This window comes from Paralichthys olivaceus, chromosome 12, assembly GCF_024713975.1.
Source record: "Paralichthys olivaceus isolate ysfri-2021 chromosome 12, ASM2471397v2, whole genome shotgun sequence".
NCBI classification, from domain to species: Eukaryota; Metazoa; Chordata; class Actinopteri; order Pleuronectiformes; family Paralichthyidae; genus Paralichthys; species Paralichthys olivaceus.
In genome coordinates, this window is record NC_091104.1 from 18,178,192 (window position 1) to 18,194,475 (window position 16,284).

At 40.8% G+C, this 16,284-nt stretch overlaps 1 protein-coding gene across 4 annotated transcripts; it reads left to right on the plus strand.

Moving 5' to 3' along the window:
- Positions 1–491: 491 nt before the first annotated feature.
- Positions 492–15,829, plus strand: LOC109627885 (CD109 antigen-like). Of its 4 annotated transcripts, none has more exons than XM_069536237.1 (32): positions 492–705; positions 830–981; positions 1,070–1,098; positions 1,230–1,463; positions 1,580–1,702; positions 1,803–1,842; positions 2,725–2,809; positions 2,903–3,008; positions 3,157–3,277; positions 3,362–3,471; positions 3,552–3,752; positions 3,955–4,059; positions 4,164–4,226; positions 4,883–5,053; positions 5,144–5,299; positions 6,642–6,711; positions 7,404–7,500; positions 7,601–7,718; positions 8,442–8,555; positions 8,678–8,896; positions 9,024–9,165; positions 10,138–10,314; positions 10,460–10,541; positions 11,038–11,269; positions 11,358–11,529; positions 12,367–12,557; positions 12,938–13,093; positions 13,205–13,270; positions 13,851–13,990; positions 14,142–14,298; positions 14,667–14,769; positions 15,273–15,829. In XM_069536237.1, exons 1-32 carry the CDS (start codon positions 626–628, stop codon positions 15,476–15,478), a joined length of 4,218 nt encoding a protein of 1,405 aa, XP_069392338.1. In that variant the 5' UTR covers positions 492–625; the 3' UTR covers positions 15,479–15,829. The 4 variants fall into 4 exon arrangements, with proteins under 4 accessions (XP_069392338.1, XP_069392339.1, XP_019940264.2 ...); XM_069536238.1 differs by having other exon boundaries at positions 7,407–7,500; XM_020084705.2 differs by having other exon boundaries at positions 7,419–7,500.
- The last annotated feature ends 455 nt before the right edge of the window (positions 15,830–16,284 follow it).

The following is a 16,284-nucleotide window of genomic DNA, read 5'->3' on the forward strand; positions in this document are numbered from 1 at the left end:
GACTTAGTTAACTGCAGTTAAGCAACTGATCCACATTTTCTCCCAATGCATGGCCTCATCATCAGCCCACATTGCTGTTGTCCTGCCCCCCTGTGTTTGCCACAAGACAATAAAAATGTCAAATATTCATTGGATTGGATTTCTTTTTTAATGCAAGAGCTATAAAGTAGGAAAACGACACCGGTTAAAATGGCATCATCTATTTTCATGCCAGGGATTAAACTCTGAGTGGTGTTTGGGTCACATGTCACAGTTGGATTCCTCCTGGCGTTCCTGACGTATTTTCTTTCCACTATATGGAAACACCAGAGCATCTTTGTGTACTGTGGAGTGCACTGTGAATTGTCATCCTGTGAAAAGACAGATGAGATACTCCCCTCTGGGCAAAGGCTTGAAAGAGAGTGTGCTTGTGTGAACATCACCCACCCTCCCCACCTCCACTTCCCCATTGTGTGTGACAAAGAATTATAAGTGTGATGGTATGAGTTGGTGTGTGTGAGCATCTGAGGGACACCGGTGTGGGGACAGGAGGAGTAGACCAGGTCAGTTGAGCTTGCCGAGCTCGTGGTGTCCCGTCAGTTCCGAAAGTTGGACGACGTGCAACAGAGAAGTGGGCAGCGGAATCATGGGTTGGATTTGGACCCTGGTTGTGTGTTTGGGAGTTGTGTATTTTGCTGCGCCAGTTTTGACTCAGGATTCAACCAGGTGAGTGGTGGAGTTTGTTGTAAAAGCGATCGCACAACAAAGAACACTTGAATTCATGTTTCATATACTGTTTCAGCTTAACTAACTTGTCGGACTAATCGATGTCTTACCTCCTTCTGATTAGGACGTTGTTTCTAATCTCAGCTCCAGATGTGTTGCATGCTGGGACACCGACATCGCTGGCCATCACGGTTCTATCAGACCTCCCTGGCAGGGTGACGGCTGAATTGGCACATGGCAACATCAGAGTAGCCCAAACAGAAGACTTCCAAGGAGGTGATACTGCAGTTACAGAAATTTAGGGTTGATAGACAAAATGATTTTTAACTTCTCTGAGAGCTAAAGTTTCATTCTGTTTTTAAAGGTCTGACCAGAATCCTCACACTGCCTCCAGTGAGTATATTTCTTCTTTACCTTATTCTTTCTTCTCTCAGAAAATCTCTGGTAATTCTTTCCAAGATGCCAGTAATGATTTCTAAGTGTAACGTCACAGATTTCTAATAATTCTTATACCCTCGCTCCAGGTTCCTGGCTCTATATCCCACAATTCCCTCTTTAACCTGACTGTGAGTGGCTACAGGGGTGACAGTGTAATTTTCACCAACACCACCACCCTCAGCTTCAACCTGAGGAACGTCTCCATCTTTATCCAAATGGACAAATCACGCTACCAACCAGGTGACAACATCCGAGTCAGGATTGTCTCAGTCCAGTTGGATAACCGTCCATATAAAGGCACAGTGGATATCGCTGTACAGGTAGGTTTCTGTCATGTATGTGAAAGGACAAAGCCACAGGAGCTGAATAGATTGCCTTTTAGCCCGGCATTGTGTCGCTGTGGGAAGTTTGACCGATGTCCCTTTGTCTCACGCAGGATCCCAGTGGGGATGTTGTAGACAGGTGGGAGTCCACAGGGAATCTGGGAATTGTGTTGCAGGAGTTCAGTTTAACGCAGACGGCTCCTCTTGGACAGTGGACGTTCACAACAACAGTGAATGTATTGTACATTTTTTTCTTTACTTACTTTTGTATTTTCTTTTTAAAAGACCAAAAAAACACACAACTGCCAATTTAACCTCATGTTGTCTTTACTACAGGGGGTGACTAAAGAGAAAAAATTCTCTGTGGAGCATCATGGTAACAGACTTTTGTTTTCATTGCCATATTATTTTTGAAAATAAGCTTCATGCATTGGTCCACATTGTCTTTCCTATAACACTGACGTGCATATGTGCACTGGACATTGAGAAGGTCATTGACCATTGTATACGTGCCAGCTGCCCACCCACACCTCCCACCGATGAGACCTCTTCCTAGAGTTATTATTATTGGCCCCTGAAGTGCTCCTGTCCTTTCAGCCATCACCTACTACTAATAATAAATATGACAATTCAAGATTATTTATTTTCTGCGTTTTGAAGTACACAGTTTGTTTGAACTAAAAACAATTTACTAATTATATTCAAGACCCCTTTATGAACCGCGATTTAGAAAAATCTCAGATCCACAACTAGTTAAAAGAACCAAGCCTTCTATTTGTTGGTGTCCTTTGCAGCTCAGCATGGACGCACTGCACTGACAGAAAACTGTGTACTCTGTTCCCATTTGCTTTCATTTAGAGGGATAGTTTACCCAAAAATGAAAATTCACTCATTATCCACTCACCACTATGACAATGGAGTGTTGCAGCCAAATCAAATACAATTATAGTGAATTGTGACTTCAATTGTGTTGGATTTGGCTGCAACACTGTTTACCCCTGAAACTCCAAAAATGTTTTATGGACTCAAACACTTCCCCCACCCCTCCATCAGCATAGTGGTGAGTACATTTTGAAGCATGTTTTAAAGGCAACATTGGTTACACACAGCTAAATGTATTCCAATGTCCATAAATAGACCTGACTGTTCCTTTAAGAAAAATCATGAATCTTTCCTTCAAGATAAACTCACAAAAATGTAAACGCGTCTTTTAATTACTGCCTGAACTTTTACTTTACGGCATCGTTACTTTTTGTAGCAGAGCGTCATCATTTCGAAGTGATGCTCAAGACGCCTTCACGGGTCCTCGTTGGAGACGACATCTCAGGATCAGTCAGAGCACTGTGAGTTCAATTATGATCATTGCCAATAATCAATAATATCACATCTGCAATTTACATACATGTTAATAATGTGAAAGTTTTTTGTTTCTTTAGATACCCCACTGGACAACCTGTACAGGGGACATTATCTGTCTTTGTCTCGCTGGTACCGGATATGATAACTTCAGCTTCTGAGGACAAGTTGACACAAACCAAAGAGGTGAGGGTTTATTGTCCTTGTAGTTTATTTATGAAATCAATGTACGCCAACAGTTGACTTCCTGTGTTTTTATCCACCTTATACAATTCAAGCAATAACACACTTAATAACATTACCTGACGTCTGGTCTTTGTTTTTTCTTTTTCAGATCTATGGCTCAACACAGTTTTTCTTCGGCAAAGATCAACTTAAAACCCTCCACACTTCGGCAGGAAGTAGCAGCAAAACAAAAGTGCATGTTGCTGTCTGTGTTACCAGCAACTTTACAGGTGAGATAGATTTTAAAACAATTGATGTGGAATTTTATTCTCTGTCTTCAAGGCTCTGACTGATATCACCTCTCGTCACCTTAGGATCTAACGTGAACAAAACGGTTGAAGTCCACCTCATGAGGAACACATACCAGCTCACCTTCCATGATTTCCCATCATCCCTCAGACCATCTTTAAACTTCTCTACAAAAGTGAGTGAATTATTATTATCACTCTGTTCATGTAGCAGTTGCTTTCATGAAGCTGAGAGCTAAACTTCCTTATTCCACAGCTTAAAATCAGTAGATACGACCGAAAGCCCCTGAGCTCGCAGGATCGAACACACTTGGTTGTGGTTGAAGTCGATCAGAGAACGTCAGCGATGAACTCGACCAAGTTCGAGTCAACAACTCTGGCGGCCCCAGTGCCCGAGGACGGGGATGTCCACATCAAGCTCGAGTTACCAGCTCAAGTGGAGATGCTTTTTATGCGGGTGAGTATTTATAACACCTTTAACATTGGTCCTGCGGGGAAAAGTGGCATTCTGCGGTTTCGTTGTGTGTAAGATGAGTAGTTTCGTTAGAGATGTTCAGAAACTCATTTTAATAAGTGAGGTGAGACTGAAATTAGTATTTGAGTTTGTATTTATGTAACATTAATATATAACATATTTTTTATAATGTGTTTATATTCAGGCCAGATTCCATTCCAGTGAGGAAACTCTGAAGATCTACAACAACTACGTTTCTCCTAGTAGTTCATATATTCAGATCACCCCGATCACTGCCTTACCTGCACAGGTAACCATAAACGTGTTTTGTCACATTGTGCTAATATATGCACAAAGTCTGTTACTTAGATAATTGTGTAACGTTGTGTTTAATGGAATATATTTAACTTTCAGGTTGGATCACCTTTTCAAATAGAAGTGGAGAGCACCTTTAAACCCACTGCGCTTCACTTTGTGGTATGTTCAGTCAAATGTATTAAATGTAGCATTATTTGTATCAGTTTTTATTCCTGGTATCTGCAGGAGATCAGAATGTCATAGACAGGTCCACGTTTTACATCGTTAATCTAGGATACGATATCTTACTGCCCCAGGGAATCTCAGAACCTACAAACATATAACCTTTTCATAACCAGAGGATGAGCAAATGATAAGCATCTGTGCACAAAGCACAACACTGCTGTTCAGTATGGAGTTTCAAAATTCAGCCAAGTTCCTGCTATTTGTACTTGTGTTGTGTTACATTAATGGAATGTCAATGGTGTGATATGGGGTGTTATGATACAATTTTTCAATTCCCGATACTGATTCCAATACCTGGACTTTGCATATTGGCCGATACCAAGTACCAGTCCAATATACACATAAAAAAAAAAACAACAACTTATGTTATGTATTTCAACATCTTTATGCTACTAACCCTGTATGAAATTGATGATTGTTATCAGAGTTGCATCACCTGGCTCAGGTTCAACCCTTTGAAAAACACAAATACACACAGAAGCCTATTAACAGTGAAGCCTGCAAATACCATGCTACATTAGATGCTGGTGTATAGATCATTATGAGAATTCACTGTGCTCATAGCTCCTCTTCCAATGTTGTTCTTCCAGGTGAGTGCCAGAGGTCAGGTGCTTGCTGCTGGAACAAAGAATTCCTCCTCTTTCTCTCTGACCCCGACACTGGCCTGGTCTCCTGAGGCCTGCATCACCATCTACTGCATCCTCACTGATGGAGAGGTCGCCAGTGACACAGCCCACGTACCCATCAGCCAACACAACCATGTACTTATTATTATTGTGCTGTCACTGTACTTCAAATTGGTGGACAATTCTTCTGGACATGCCTGTGATTGCACGTTTGTCTTTCGGCAGGTCTCTCTCAACTGGAGCAGTGACGAGGCTCGGCCAGGTGAGCAGGTTTCACTCTCCGTCACGGCTGTTGAACCCATGTCTCATGTAGGAATTGTGGTAATGGGGACGCGTGATGACGATTCTCCAGAGGATGACCTGGACTTAAACGTCAAGCAGGTACGGGAACTCTTAAGCTTTAGTAGATTCTCTCCCAGCTATACTTGGGCTCCCCCTACAGGTGGGATGTGCAATTCACTATCATAAATCTGGGGTGAGGTCTCAGCCTCCCCATGTGCGCACATCTAGACATGTGTGTTTGTTGAAAACTGGCTAACTCAGAACCTCTGACAAGGCTGAAATATTGCACAAATACAATGGGTTAGGGTTATTTATTGTCATTGGAGTAAAAAGTCAAATAGAAGAAGTACAGAACAGAAAAGACTAACAATGCTATAGTTTAGACAACAACTTACACAGCCCAACATCAAGCAAGCAGAACACCACAAGACAAAGTAAACATTACGCCATTATGTCCACACTGAGAATTATGAGATGTAGCTAGATGCTAACTCCGACTCTGGTAGTTGGTGACCAATGCTTACTGTAAAGCAGATTACAATGTTTCGTCACGGTACACGAGAGTTAGGTTATGGTCACATGTACAATGCAGGACTGAGTTTAACAAGCTGAACTCCATGTGAAGCCACGCTGCGGATTTGCTTTGCCACAGGAAGTGAATGTTTTATGTTTCTCCTCATTAGCATGAGTGTGTGTGACTGTGCCTTCTTCATCTACTGAGCGGCCACATGGCTTTCATAGCACTGTTATATAAGCCAGTAGCCATTCAGATTTACCTGTAGCCTCAGCGTACCCTCAGGTTCGGCATTTAACGTTATTGCGATTACAAGGCTGAAACACCTGATGACGCCAAGTTACAATTGAGGACTATCATTATTATATTCATGACAAAAACTTGTGTTACAGAACTCAATTGTGATGGTTAATCAACTGTTCCAGACACTGGTCTTACACTCACCTTCATCTGTTGTAAAGACACAGTTTTCCCAGTGAAACACTCGATGTGTATTCAGTGTGTGACCACTAAACCAGTTGGTCTGGATGTAACCTATCTGTGTGCTTTGTTAGGCCATGACTCTGCCGTCTCTAAGGGCTGGTAACTGTAGTGTGTTGGCCCGAGGGGTATTGACGAATGCAGGATAGAGGAGACAAAGCGGCTCGTCTTAAAGCTGAGTTTTCCTCATCTCCAAAGCTCTAAATTGTCTCTGCTAAACAAATCGTTTATAAACCAAAATGTCCTCTGGCCTGAGCTGAGACTGTTTTACACCTCACATCACCTGCCAGGACTTGACCTACTTTTCTTATACTCTAATGATGCATCATCTGATGGCTGTCATATGGCGTTAATGGTAGTCTTCATCAAAAAATGATCTTTACAGTTGTATTGTTTTGCAGCTGATTTATCGATTTCATTGTATTTTTTGTGTCTTTCGTGGTACAGGAATGCCATATTTGGATGTTGACCAATGCCACACTGTATGAGCAAAAGCAGCCTGATGGACCTCAGAATGGTAGGATAATAAACGAGTCAAGTTTATTTACCATTTATCATACATTTCATATGGCAAGCATAGGCTCAGTGTGCTTCCAGAGAAAAAGAAAAGACGGACAGCTTTATTTTCTCAGGTAACTGATTCCAGAGCATTGGGGCCCTGACGGCAAACTCCACACTAGTTCACAGCCTGTATTCAGGAAGTGACATCAGACCCTTACCCGGAGATCGTAAATCTGTGCAGATCCAAACAGGGAATTAAAAGATCAGAGATGTAGCCTGGGGCCAGGCCATGCAGAGGCTTAAAAGTAATCAATACATCTTATATAAGATATAAAAAAAATAAAAACAGGACATGCAACATTAATGTTTAAATGGAGCACAATAAAAATATTAAATTATAAATGAAAGTGACAAAAGTAATCGAATTATAATATGCTAATCAAAAGCTTGTGAAAAAAAGATATGTTTATAATCTACCTTTAAAAGAAGAACTGGTTTAGCTGACCAAGTCAAATGGTAGAGAATTCCAGAGAGTGGCTTCATAATGACTAAAAGCTCCATAGACTGATTCATAATAACTGGGTTTATTGTAGATAATACTTAAATAACATAGTGAATTAATGAGTCTTTATTGTGTATATACAGTATATATATATATACATACAGATAGTCTGGGTTTATTCAGATCCCCTCTTTCTCTTTTGGGAGGAGGGGTTTCAAAAGGCGACATCCTATTGGTGGAGAAGTACTGGAGCCCCTGGATGGACGCCACTGAATCCTTGCTTTGGTTAGACACTGTTGTCAGGTGAGTACTGACACAGTACGCAGGGTTAGGCAGATTAAGCAGAGTGATTTATGTTCATATATAAATTCTGTGTCATTCTCTCTCCTGTCATTTCCCTCAGTGATGCAAATTGGACGAGTGGGAAAATCACAGTACCAGATGGTGTTACCGCTTTAGGTGCTGTAGCCCTGGTCATGTCAGGTAATCTGGGTTTGGGCTTCACTCCTGTGCCACTAAAGGTAACTAAATACTCAATATGTTCCACTGTGTCCTCTGGATATTTTTCAATTGTGGGTTATTTTCCAACTATTGTTGATCTTTTCTTTTTCAAACTTGCAGTTGTGCTTTGTCTGTGCTGCACAGGAGATACAGGAAGAGATTTTGTATCTACTTTTCAGTTCCTTCTAGGGCCAGGCGATTCAAAAATATCTATTATTGCAATACAATTTTCATCATTTGCAATATAACAAAAATTGAATACATACTGATATAATCCTTGTGCATTGTGAAAACACAGTGAGGAGGTATAACAGTAGGTAGTAGATAAGATATAATAGATTGACCTCAGATTGTTTTGCTGTTTATCAAGTGTTTGTTTCTCTGAAAATAAAGTTGAAACCACAACCTTCACGTAAACAGAGAGAAAGATAATGTGACAATTGTCCTGATAATTATCAATATCAACTGATATGAACATTTTATCCTGATACAAGTTTTGGGCCAGATCACTCTGTCCTAGTGTCTCCCCTTGCTGCCACTCAGAGAAACTCTAAAGCTTGAAGTCTGTTCAGCTGCTACCTACTGAAAACAAATTCTTTGCCTTAAAAAATGTACTAAACTTATCTTCAACATTTAAATTTACTTTCAATAAATTGTAGCTAGATATTTGAATGGTGATCTCTCTTTTGTGTTATTATTATCAGCCAATAGCTTAAAATTGATCTGTGTCCTCTTGTTTACAGCTGAGTGTGTCCAAAGATTTCTCCTTGTCTCTGAATGTCCCATCGTACCTCATCAGGGGGGAGGAGATTGTGCTGGAGGTTGACATCATCAACCATTTAGAGAAGGACTTGGAGGTCTGAACAAATAAATCTGTGGGATGTTCTGGCTGAGATTAGAGCAGTAGATAGTTGATGGATGAAGTATGATTTGATGTCCAAAAGGTTTTTGCTTTGTTTTCATATGTTTCTTTCTGCAGGTGATCGTGCTGCTTGCACAGAGTGCCGCCTTTGAGTTTGTTCTGGGAAATCGGGGCGATGTCTCTGTAGTAAATGCCCAGAAACTCACCTTGGGGAGTCATGTCTCTGCTTCAGTCTGGTTCCCCATCAGGCCCATAGCTCTGGGTGAGATTGAAATATCTGTGGATGCTGTGTCTGCAGAGGCCTCAGACAGCCTGGTCTGGAGAGTGCATGTGAAGGTAGGGTGTGATTGAAATATGGGATATTATAGATGATGTTTAGGGGGATGGATGGAGTATGATACACATCATGCTACGTGGCATATGGTTAATCCGATGATAACAGTGAACTTTCTTGTTTCTGAAGCCTGATGGAGTCGAACAGTTGTACTCACAGACTCTGTTCCTGGAGCTGGCACCAGAGAGGAACAACAACTCCAGATCTGTCTCCTTCTCCTTCCCACCAGATGTGGTGCCGGGCAGCCAGAAGGCCCATGTGGCACTGGTTGGTACGTCTATCATTTGTCTTTCCCTGTTGAGCCATTGGCTGTTCCATCTCAGTGCATGTTATGTTTACTTTAGGTCAATTAGGCATGGGTAATATGTGCTCGTATTTTCCCAAGTGTTTGGATGTAGAGCTTTGGCGTTTGTGCATCAAAGTCCTGAAAACATTCAGGTGCTGCATGTTGGGAAATGGAAACAATGAAACTCAAACAGGAATGTTTCTGGTGGGCAGATTCAGAGCAGCTGTCTGGCTGTTTGACTTTGCTCCACTTAGATGGAGGGGTGTTGGGCGTTCGTCATGGTAGAGAGGCAGGCTTCAGGATTTTCCTCAGTTGGAGCCAAATTTGTGGTTTCTGAGTATTAAACATTGAGCAAATGTGCAAGATGGAGTATTTGTCTCTGCTTGAGATGGTGTTTTTGTGTATGTGTTTCAAAAGTGTGGTTTTCTTTTACAGTACATTCTATAGGTTGTATAGGACTATGGATAAGGACTCTCCACTTCCTCCCGTTGTACAAAAATAAAGCTTAAAAGTATATGGAGGCTTGGAGCTGCCATCTTTTGCTTTTGTGAAGCGGTGATGGTGGAGGGGAGCCGCGATATCGAGGCCCCACCATTTTCGACCAATTGCGAGTTAGTCTCAGAGCTTAAACAATTAGTGAGATAAGAACTTTGAGCTTTTAGTTTGGTCCATATCCCATCCACTAACATGGAGGAGGTATTGTTGTTGACCAATACTACAGCCAGCCACTTAGGGGCAATCTAGATGATTTAGCTTCACTTTTAGGAGACAGGCATGGCCTCCATCTTTATGTACTGTCTATGTTACTTACAGGACAGAACTACTGTAGTGAGGCCATCATTTCAAATCTTACATCAAGTCTGAAGCACCGGCCGTTTGTGACATGTCTGACCTGAAACTTGTTAGTGAACATGTTGTGCAGCAGTTAAATCCTCCCTCTTGTGTTGCTTCACACAGGTGATCTCTTGGCCTTGTCCTTCAGTAACCTGGACTCTCTGGTCCAGCTGCCTCAGGGCTGTGGGGAGCAGAACATGATCCACTTTGCTCCAGGCGTTTATGTTCTCCAGTACCTGCACAAGTCAACTCTGGATGATGCGGAGATCAGGAAACGGGCTCTGGGTTATATGATGGAGGGTGAGTAGCATTTACGTGATTCACTGGAAACACTTACTCATGTTGTTAGGCTCTACAGAGCATCGTGAACAAAATTCACTGATTTGTTTCTGAATTTCACTTCTTATGTCAGGTTGTATCAACATGTTATATTTTCTGCTTTAAGGTTATCAGCGACAACTGTCCTTCCAACGAGAAGATGGAGCCTTCGGTGCTTTTGGTGACAGCGACACCTCTGGCAGCACATGGTGGGTTTCCAGTGTACTGGAAATTACACAAACGACAGGTAGTTCATTGTAACTCAGGTGAAAGCAGCGCTCCCTTGCTTCTGGTTTAATCGGGCACTCAGTAGTGTTGATATCTCAGGGTCAGTAAGGTTTGTGCAAATAATAAAAGAATGTAACTCAGTACAGCAAAAATCTTCACCAAGGCCCAAAAGTTCCAATCAAGCCACACCACATTCAACACACTCAAAGACAGAGCCCTAAATGTGCCTTATTTTCATCAATCTATTATTCTCTTGGAAATGTTGTTAATAAAAATGTCTTATCTTGTTAATTTGAAGAAAGTGATATAAATATAAATATAAAGTGAACAGGACAGGCAGAATGGCTTATTACCTTACAATGCCTGTTTGGTTTGATGTTGGTCCTCACAGGTCCCCTTTGCATGGGGCCCCCAAAGTCCACAGTTCACAGAAATGTAATTTCTCTCTCTCTCCTGCTGCCTTTCCTTCCGTCACAGGCTGACGGCCTTCGTGCTGCGGTGCTTCCTCCACGCTCAGCCCTACATGCAGGTGGACTACAGTGTCCTGACTCGAGCCATTACTTGGCTCTTGAAGCACCAGGGGCCTCAGGGAGAGTTCAGGGAGGTGGGCAGGTTGATCCACACGGAGATGCAGGGCGGACTGGATAACAGTTCTGTGGCGCTCACCGCTTATGTGCTGATTGCGCTGCTGGAGGATGACACCTACGCGGTATGTCGGTAGAGACGGTGTCATGTAAAGTATACGAGGGAAGAAAGGCGGAGACACTGATGATCTCTTCTTCTGGTTCCTTGTGAAGGAAATGTACAAAACCAACGTGTCCCTGGCCACGAAGTACCTGGAAAACAAAGTGTCCAGTGGGGTGTTCAGTAACTACAGCCTGTGTCTGGTGACATACGCTTTAACTCTGGCCAACAGTCCTGAGGCTGCCAATACTCTGTCCCAGCTCATAAGGAGAGCCGACTACACAGGTAATTCAACAAAGGCTGTCTGTTTCCTGTTGAGGACATATATGTGTGTACTTTCATGCTTTTATCAGCAAGGATAATATTTATTCAACCGTGATTCACAAGTATTTTATTTAGGGTCGTACCATACCAGAGCTGTCACAATATCAGATTTACACTAATCGAATATTGTGACCACTAGGATTCCCTGTACCAATATTATAGCTGTATCTATATAACTTTGAGAGAGAATGATAAAAATGATATCATCCCTTAGATTCATTGTGAACTTTGTGTATTGTTTGTTTTAACTCACTTTTTGCAAATGAATTATGCTAAATACTACAAAATAATGCTAAATACTTAACTAAGTTGCTCTTCATCTAGGGTAGAAATTATGATTGAAGCTAATAACTATTACATGTTGGAGCTGAAATTGGTTGTTAAAACGATATCATACATAGAAATATTACAATTTTGGTCGATATCAGGATATCGTAACAGTCCTACTTCCAACTGATATTTGAAATGCACAAGATGCATCAAATCCTCTGAAACTGCAGCATTAGTGAAACCCCATGTCCATCTTTTGTTGCAAAAAACTAAAGTTTTGCTGGAAGACAAAAACTGTTATTGAATAACGAGTATTATCTTATTCTGTTACCAACCAGAAAACATTTGATATGTGCCTCTAAGCAGCCTGGTTTAGTTTTACAGAAGTTGCTAGAACATTTATGCGTTTTAAATGTCCTAATATCCAGATCCATCCACATAAAAAAAACCTTATGACATTCAGGTAGATTTTTTTTCCAATGTGCAGCCTGATAAATTTGAATTTAATAAATCCATTTTATTCCAAAGATGGAGTTATGATGTGGACGTCCTCTGCTGGCCTGAACTCTCGTGACTGGCAGCCGTACTCAGCGCAGATCGAGATGGCCTCTTACGTACTGCTGGCTCTTTTCAGGCGTGCCAGTCTCCTCGAGGGTATTGCACTCATGAAGTGGTTGAGTAAGCAGAGGAATCATCTGGGAGGCTTCGGGACGACACAGGTGGGACGAGAAACCTTCATTCTGTGACTTAGGTAGATGATGTTTAACTTTGTAACAGGTTGGTTCAGTCTAAAAGACAATGATAAGGTATGTGGGGAGAATTCAACATTGTATAATTGTTACTATTTCATTTGCACCCTCATCATAAATATATTTATATAATGAGCATTGTGGTAATAGCATATTAATGGACAGACATAGACATACACTTATATTTATGTTTATGTGAGTGTCTGTGTGTATATCATACAATATATTATCTACATATGTATGTTTGTTTATACTGTATATATATATATATATATATATATTATACAATATTGTTTTCCTCTTACATATATCATGATATTATATTGATTGTTTCTGATGTGCGTCCTCAGGACACGGTGGTTGGCCTCCAGGCTCTGTCTTACTACGCAGCATTCAGTGGAGCCAACGCCATCGACCTCAGACTTAATATATCTGCTCCAGCATCTTCCTTTGTTTCTCTGTTTAGCATCAACTCTACGACTTATCGGATGTATCAAAGCCAAGAGGTAATAAACCTGTTGATGCATAAAGTGTGTGTGGTTTCTTATTTTTTATATTTCACGTGATGCTGTAGTTCCTGAGCTATTGTCAGACTGGGTTTTCTACTTTCCTGTTAGATTAATGCGGACCAGGATCTACACATAAACATATACATGGAGGGAAGAGGATTTGCCATATTTCAGGTACAGTATACAGCATTGTTTTGTTTTTTTACTAAAGCTGTCCACGTTAAAGGAAAACATCACACCCCAATTCCCAACTCCCCCCTGCAGCACAGGATTGTTTCCATACTTCCAATTTACTCAGCTCAACATGAAGTTCAGTTCCACCAGCGGAGCGTGACTAGAATAAATTGAATGCGGCAGCTGTGCATGATACCTTCCCCCTGCCCAATGCTAAACCAATGCAGCTAAATGCTAATGTTGGGGGATAATAGACGCTCAGCAATTACCATCTGGAACACATAATGTAGTAATCCAGATAATATCACTGAGAGGATGATAACTGTGGTGACATGCAAATGTTTTCACTATGTTCAGGGTTATAACCTCAGCCACATATCCTCTTCAGAACCCATCTGTCATTTAATACTGTTATGTAGAAATAGATAAACAAATACACAGAGTCAATTCTTTTCCATGACTATAAGTGATATTAGTTTTCCGACTGTGGGGAATAATAGTGTAGACTGCTGTAGCACAGTAATATTAACTGTGCACTCTTCATCACTGTGTTATTAAACATGAGCATGAATCCATCCAGATGAACGTCTTTTACAACGTGAGGAGCTCAGCGTTGTCCCAGAACGTCAGACATGCCTCAGACGAAGACGCGTTGTCATTACATGTTGACGTTGCTGAGGACAAAGACCACAATCACATACTGCTGTCTGTATGCATGAGGTTTGTCTTGCAACACAGATTCATTTACATACAAATTGACTTTATAGTTTTGTATTCTGGTCATCCATCTTTATTGGCATTCATGTCAAAATCTAATGTAACACCAGGCCCTGAATTTAAATGACCTTGTGTTTTTTTTTGTGCTCTCCAGGTTAAAGGAGAATCAGGCGATATCTCAGACAGGTATGGTTATACTGGATGTGGGCATGCTCAGTGGTTTCAAGCTGTCTCCTGGAGCTGCTGCCCTGACGGATCTCATCAGGAAGGTGGAGATACTGCCTGAGAAGATCAGCTTGTACCTGGATTCAGTAAGTATCTTATCGGCCTGTTGTCATACTAAAAGGATTGCAGGAACATTTAAGCTTAGTACAGTTGTACAAATATTGTGTCTAAAGTTCGGCTGCTGGAAAAATTTGATTGGTCAAGCTACTTTCACTAATGAAATGCTTTAATCATTCAGTATTCTTATTAAGTGTTGTTCAACATTTGTTGTTGCTGAGATTTAACTCAACCTCTACTCCAGATTTACAGTTCATGTAGAAATTAAAGTTGTGTTTCATAAAACACTTGTCATCTAAACAAACATTAACAAATTCATAAATAACATTCTGATATAAGCTCATATTTTGTGTACAGATATGAGTACGTCATCATTCACTTTTCTGGCACATTTCAGCTCAACAAGTCAGAGCTTTGCATCGGACTTCCTGTCATCAGAAACCACAAAGTGGCCCGTGTGCAGGACGCTGTGGTGCAGGTTTACGACTACTATGAACCTCGTGAGTATAACTTCACATTCCTGCTGTGATTTCATATTATGTGTAAATGTTCTTCAAGCCACAGACCTGAAAAGAAATGAAATGCCGAATCTGACTTTCTAAGTTCCTTGTGATCTTTGCACATGTAAACGGCTTATTCTGGTTGCACAGAGCTAGATGAGATCTTATCTTGTTTATGAGAAACCTGGGAATATGCATGTATATATTACCTGGAGAGCACCAATAGATTCCAGGATTCTGTTGCATTGGAGGTCATTGTGAGAAATCAAGACACGCCCACAGTCACATGGTCAAAAACCTGGAAACTGTTGTGATTACTTAGCAGAGATAAGAACAATCAGGTTTTTCATGTTCCATGTAAAGGTGATATTCTTAATACAATCAAAACTAAGATACGACAGCATACGTCTCAATACTCTCTCAATATACACACCAGTATGATTTTGCAGTGATACACAGTGTGACTCTCTAGTTTCATTTTGATTGTTTCCTCTGTGTCGTAGAGAGAAAAGCAGTAAGAATGTACAACTCGGACTTTCTTCACAACGTGGATTCCTGCTTCTTCTGTGGTTCAGACTGTGATCTCTGCAGACCTGGAATCACAGTTACAGTTTCAGCTCCCTCCCCCCTCTTGTCTCGCAAAGTAAACAGCGCCACCTACAGCTTGAGTTGCGTATTTCTTGGAGTCATTGCTTTCCTTTCATTGTAGTCTGAATTTGTGGATTTTTTTTAAAGCAAAAAAACAAAACATTAAAGTAATGAATATAAACTGAGACACATTTAGTACAGTATGTACACATTGATATGCACTGGATGGAATTTATAAGTTCTATACGAAATTTTTTATTTCTTGACAAATGATTGTAACGTTTAGACTGTTTGCATGTTGCTCTTTTGCTTAGTGCACACTCACCTTCCACTATTTACAGTGTGTTTTATTTTGTATAATTTTTAAAAAGAGTTTAATATGGAATAACTGTATTTGGAAACCTACCTATATATTTCATTTGTACTGTGTATACATTGTTTGATTTTAAACATTAAAAAACATATGAAAGCATTTTTATTCTCTAGTAAATCCATGTATTTATTCTACAGCTCTACTGCAGTTTCCACCAACTGTCTGACTTTCGGGTATTATATATGTCTACACATGTTGATGTAAAACACTCGGGACATGAATGTGGCACAGGGAAAGACAATGTAAGATGATTTGGAGTGAAATAAAGCCTCACGTTTACCCCTGTGCCACATCACGTAACACTACGCCAGAGGAATGTGGACTGACCTGCAGACATATGCACATGTTTAAATCATCACAGCTGACGTATCATAAATCCTGAATGTGATTTCCACGATTTGGACCTACTGTGTTCAGTCCACAGCACATTTCATTTTCTACAAAGCAAACATTTCACAGCGTGTTCACTTGAATGTGATTGCTTTTCTGACTGAAGTAATCAATCATCTCACGCAGGCAGGATCTTACTTTGAAGGTAACAATAACAATATGGA

Coding starts and splice junctions, on each gene's coding strand:
- LOC109627885 (XM_069536237.1), top strand. CDS start 626: ATGGGTTGGATTTGGACCCTGGTTGTGTGTTTGGGAGTTGTGTATTTT. Junction 3,278..3,361: donor TGTTACCAGCAACTTTACAG/GTGAGATAGATT, acceptor TCGTCACCTTAG/GATCTAACGTGAACAAAACG. Junction 5,054..5,143: donor CCATCAGCCAACACAACCAT/GTACTTATTATT, acceptor GTCTTTCGGCAG/GTCTCTCTCAACTGGAGCAG.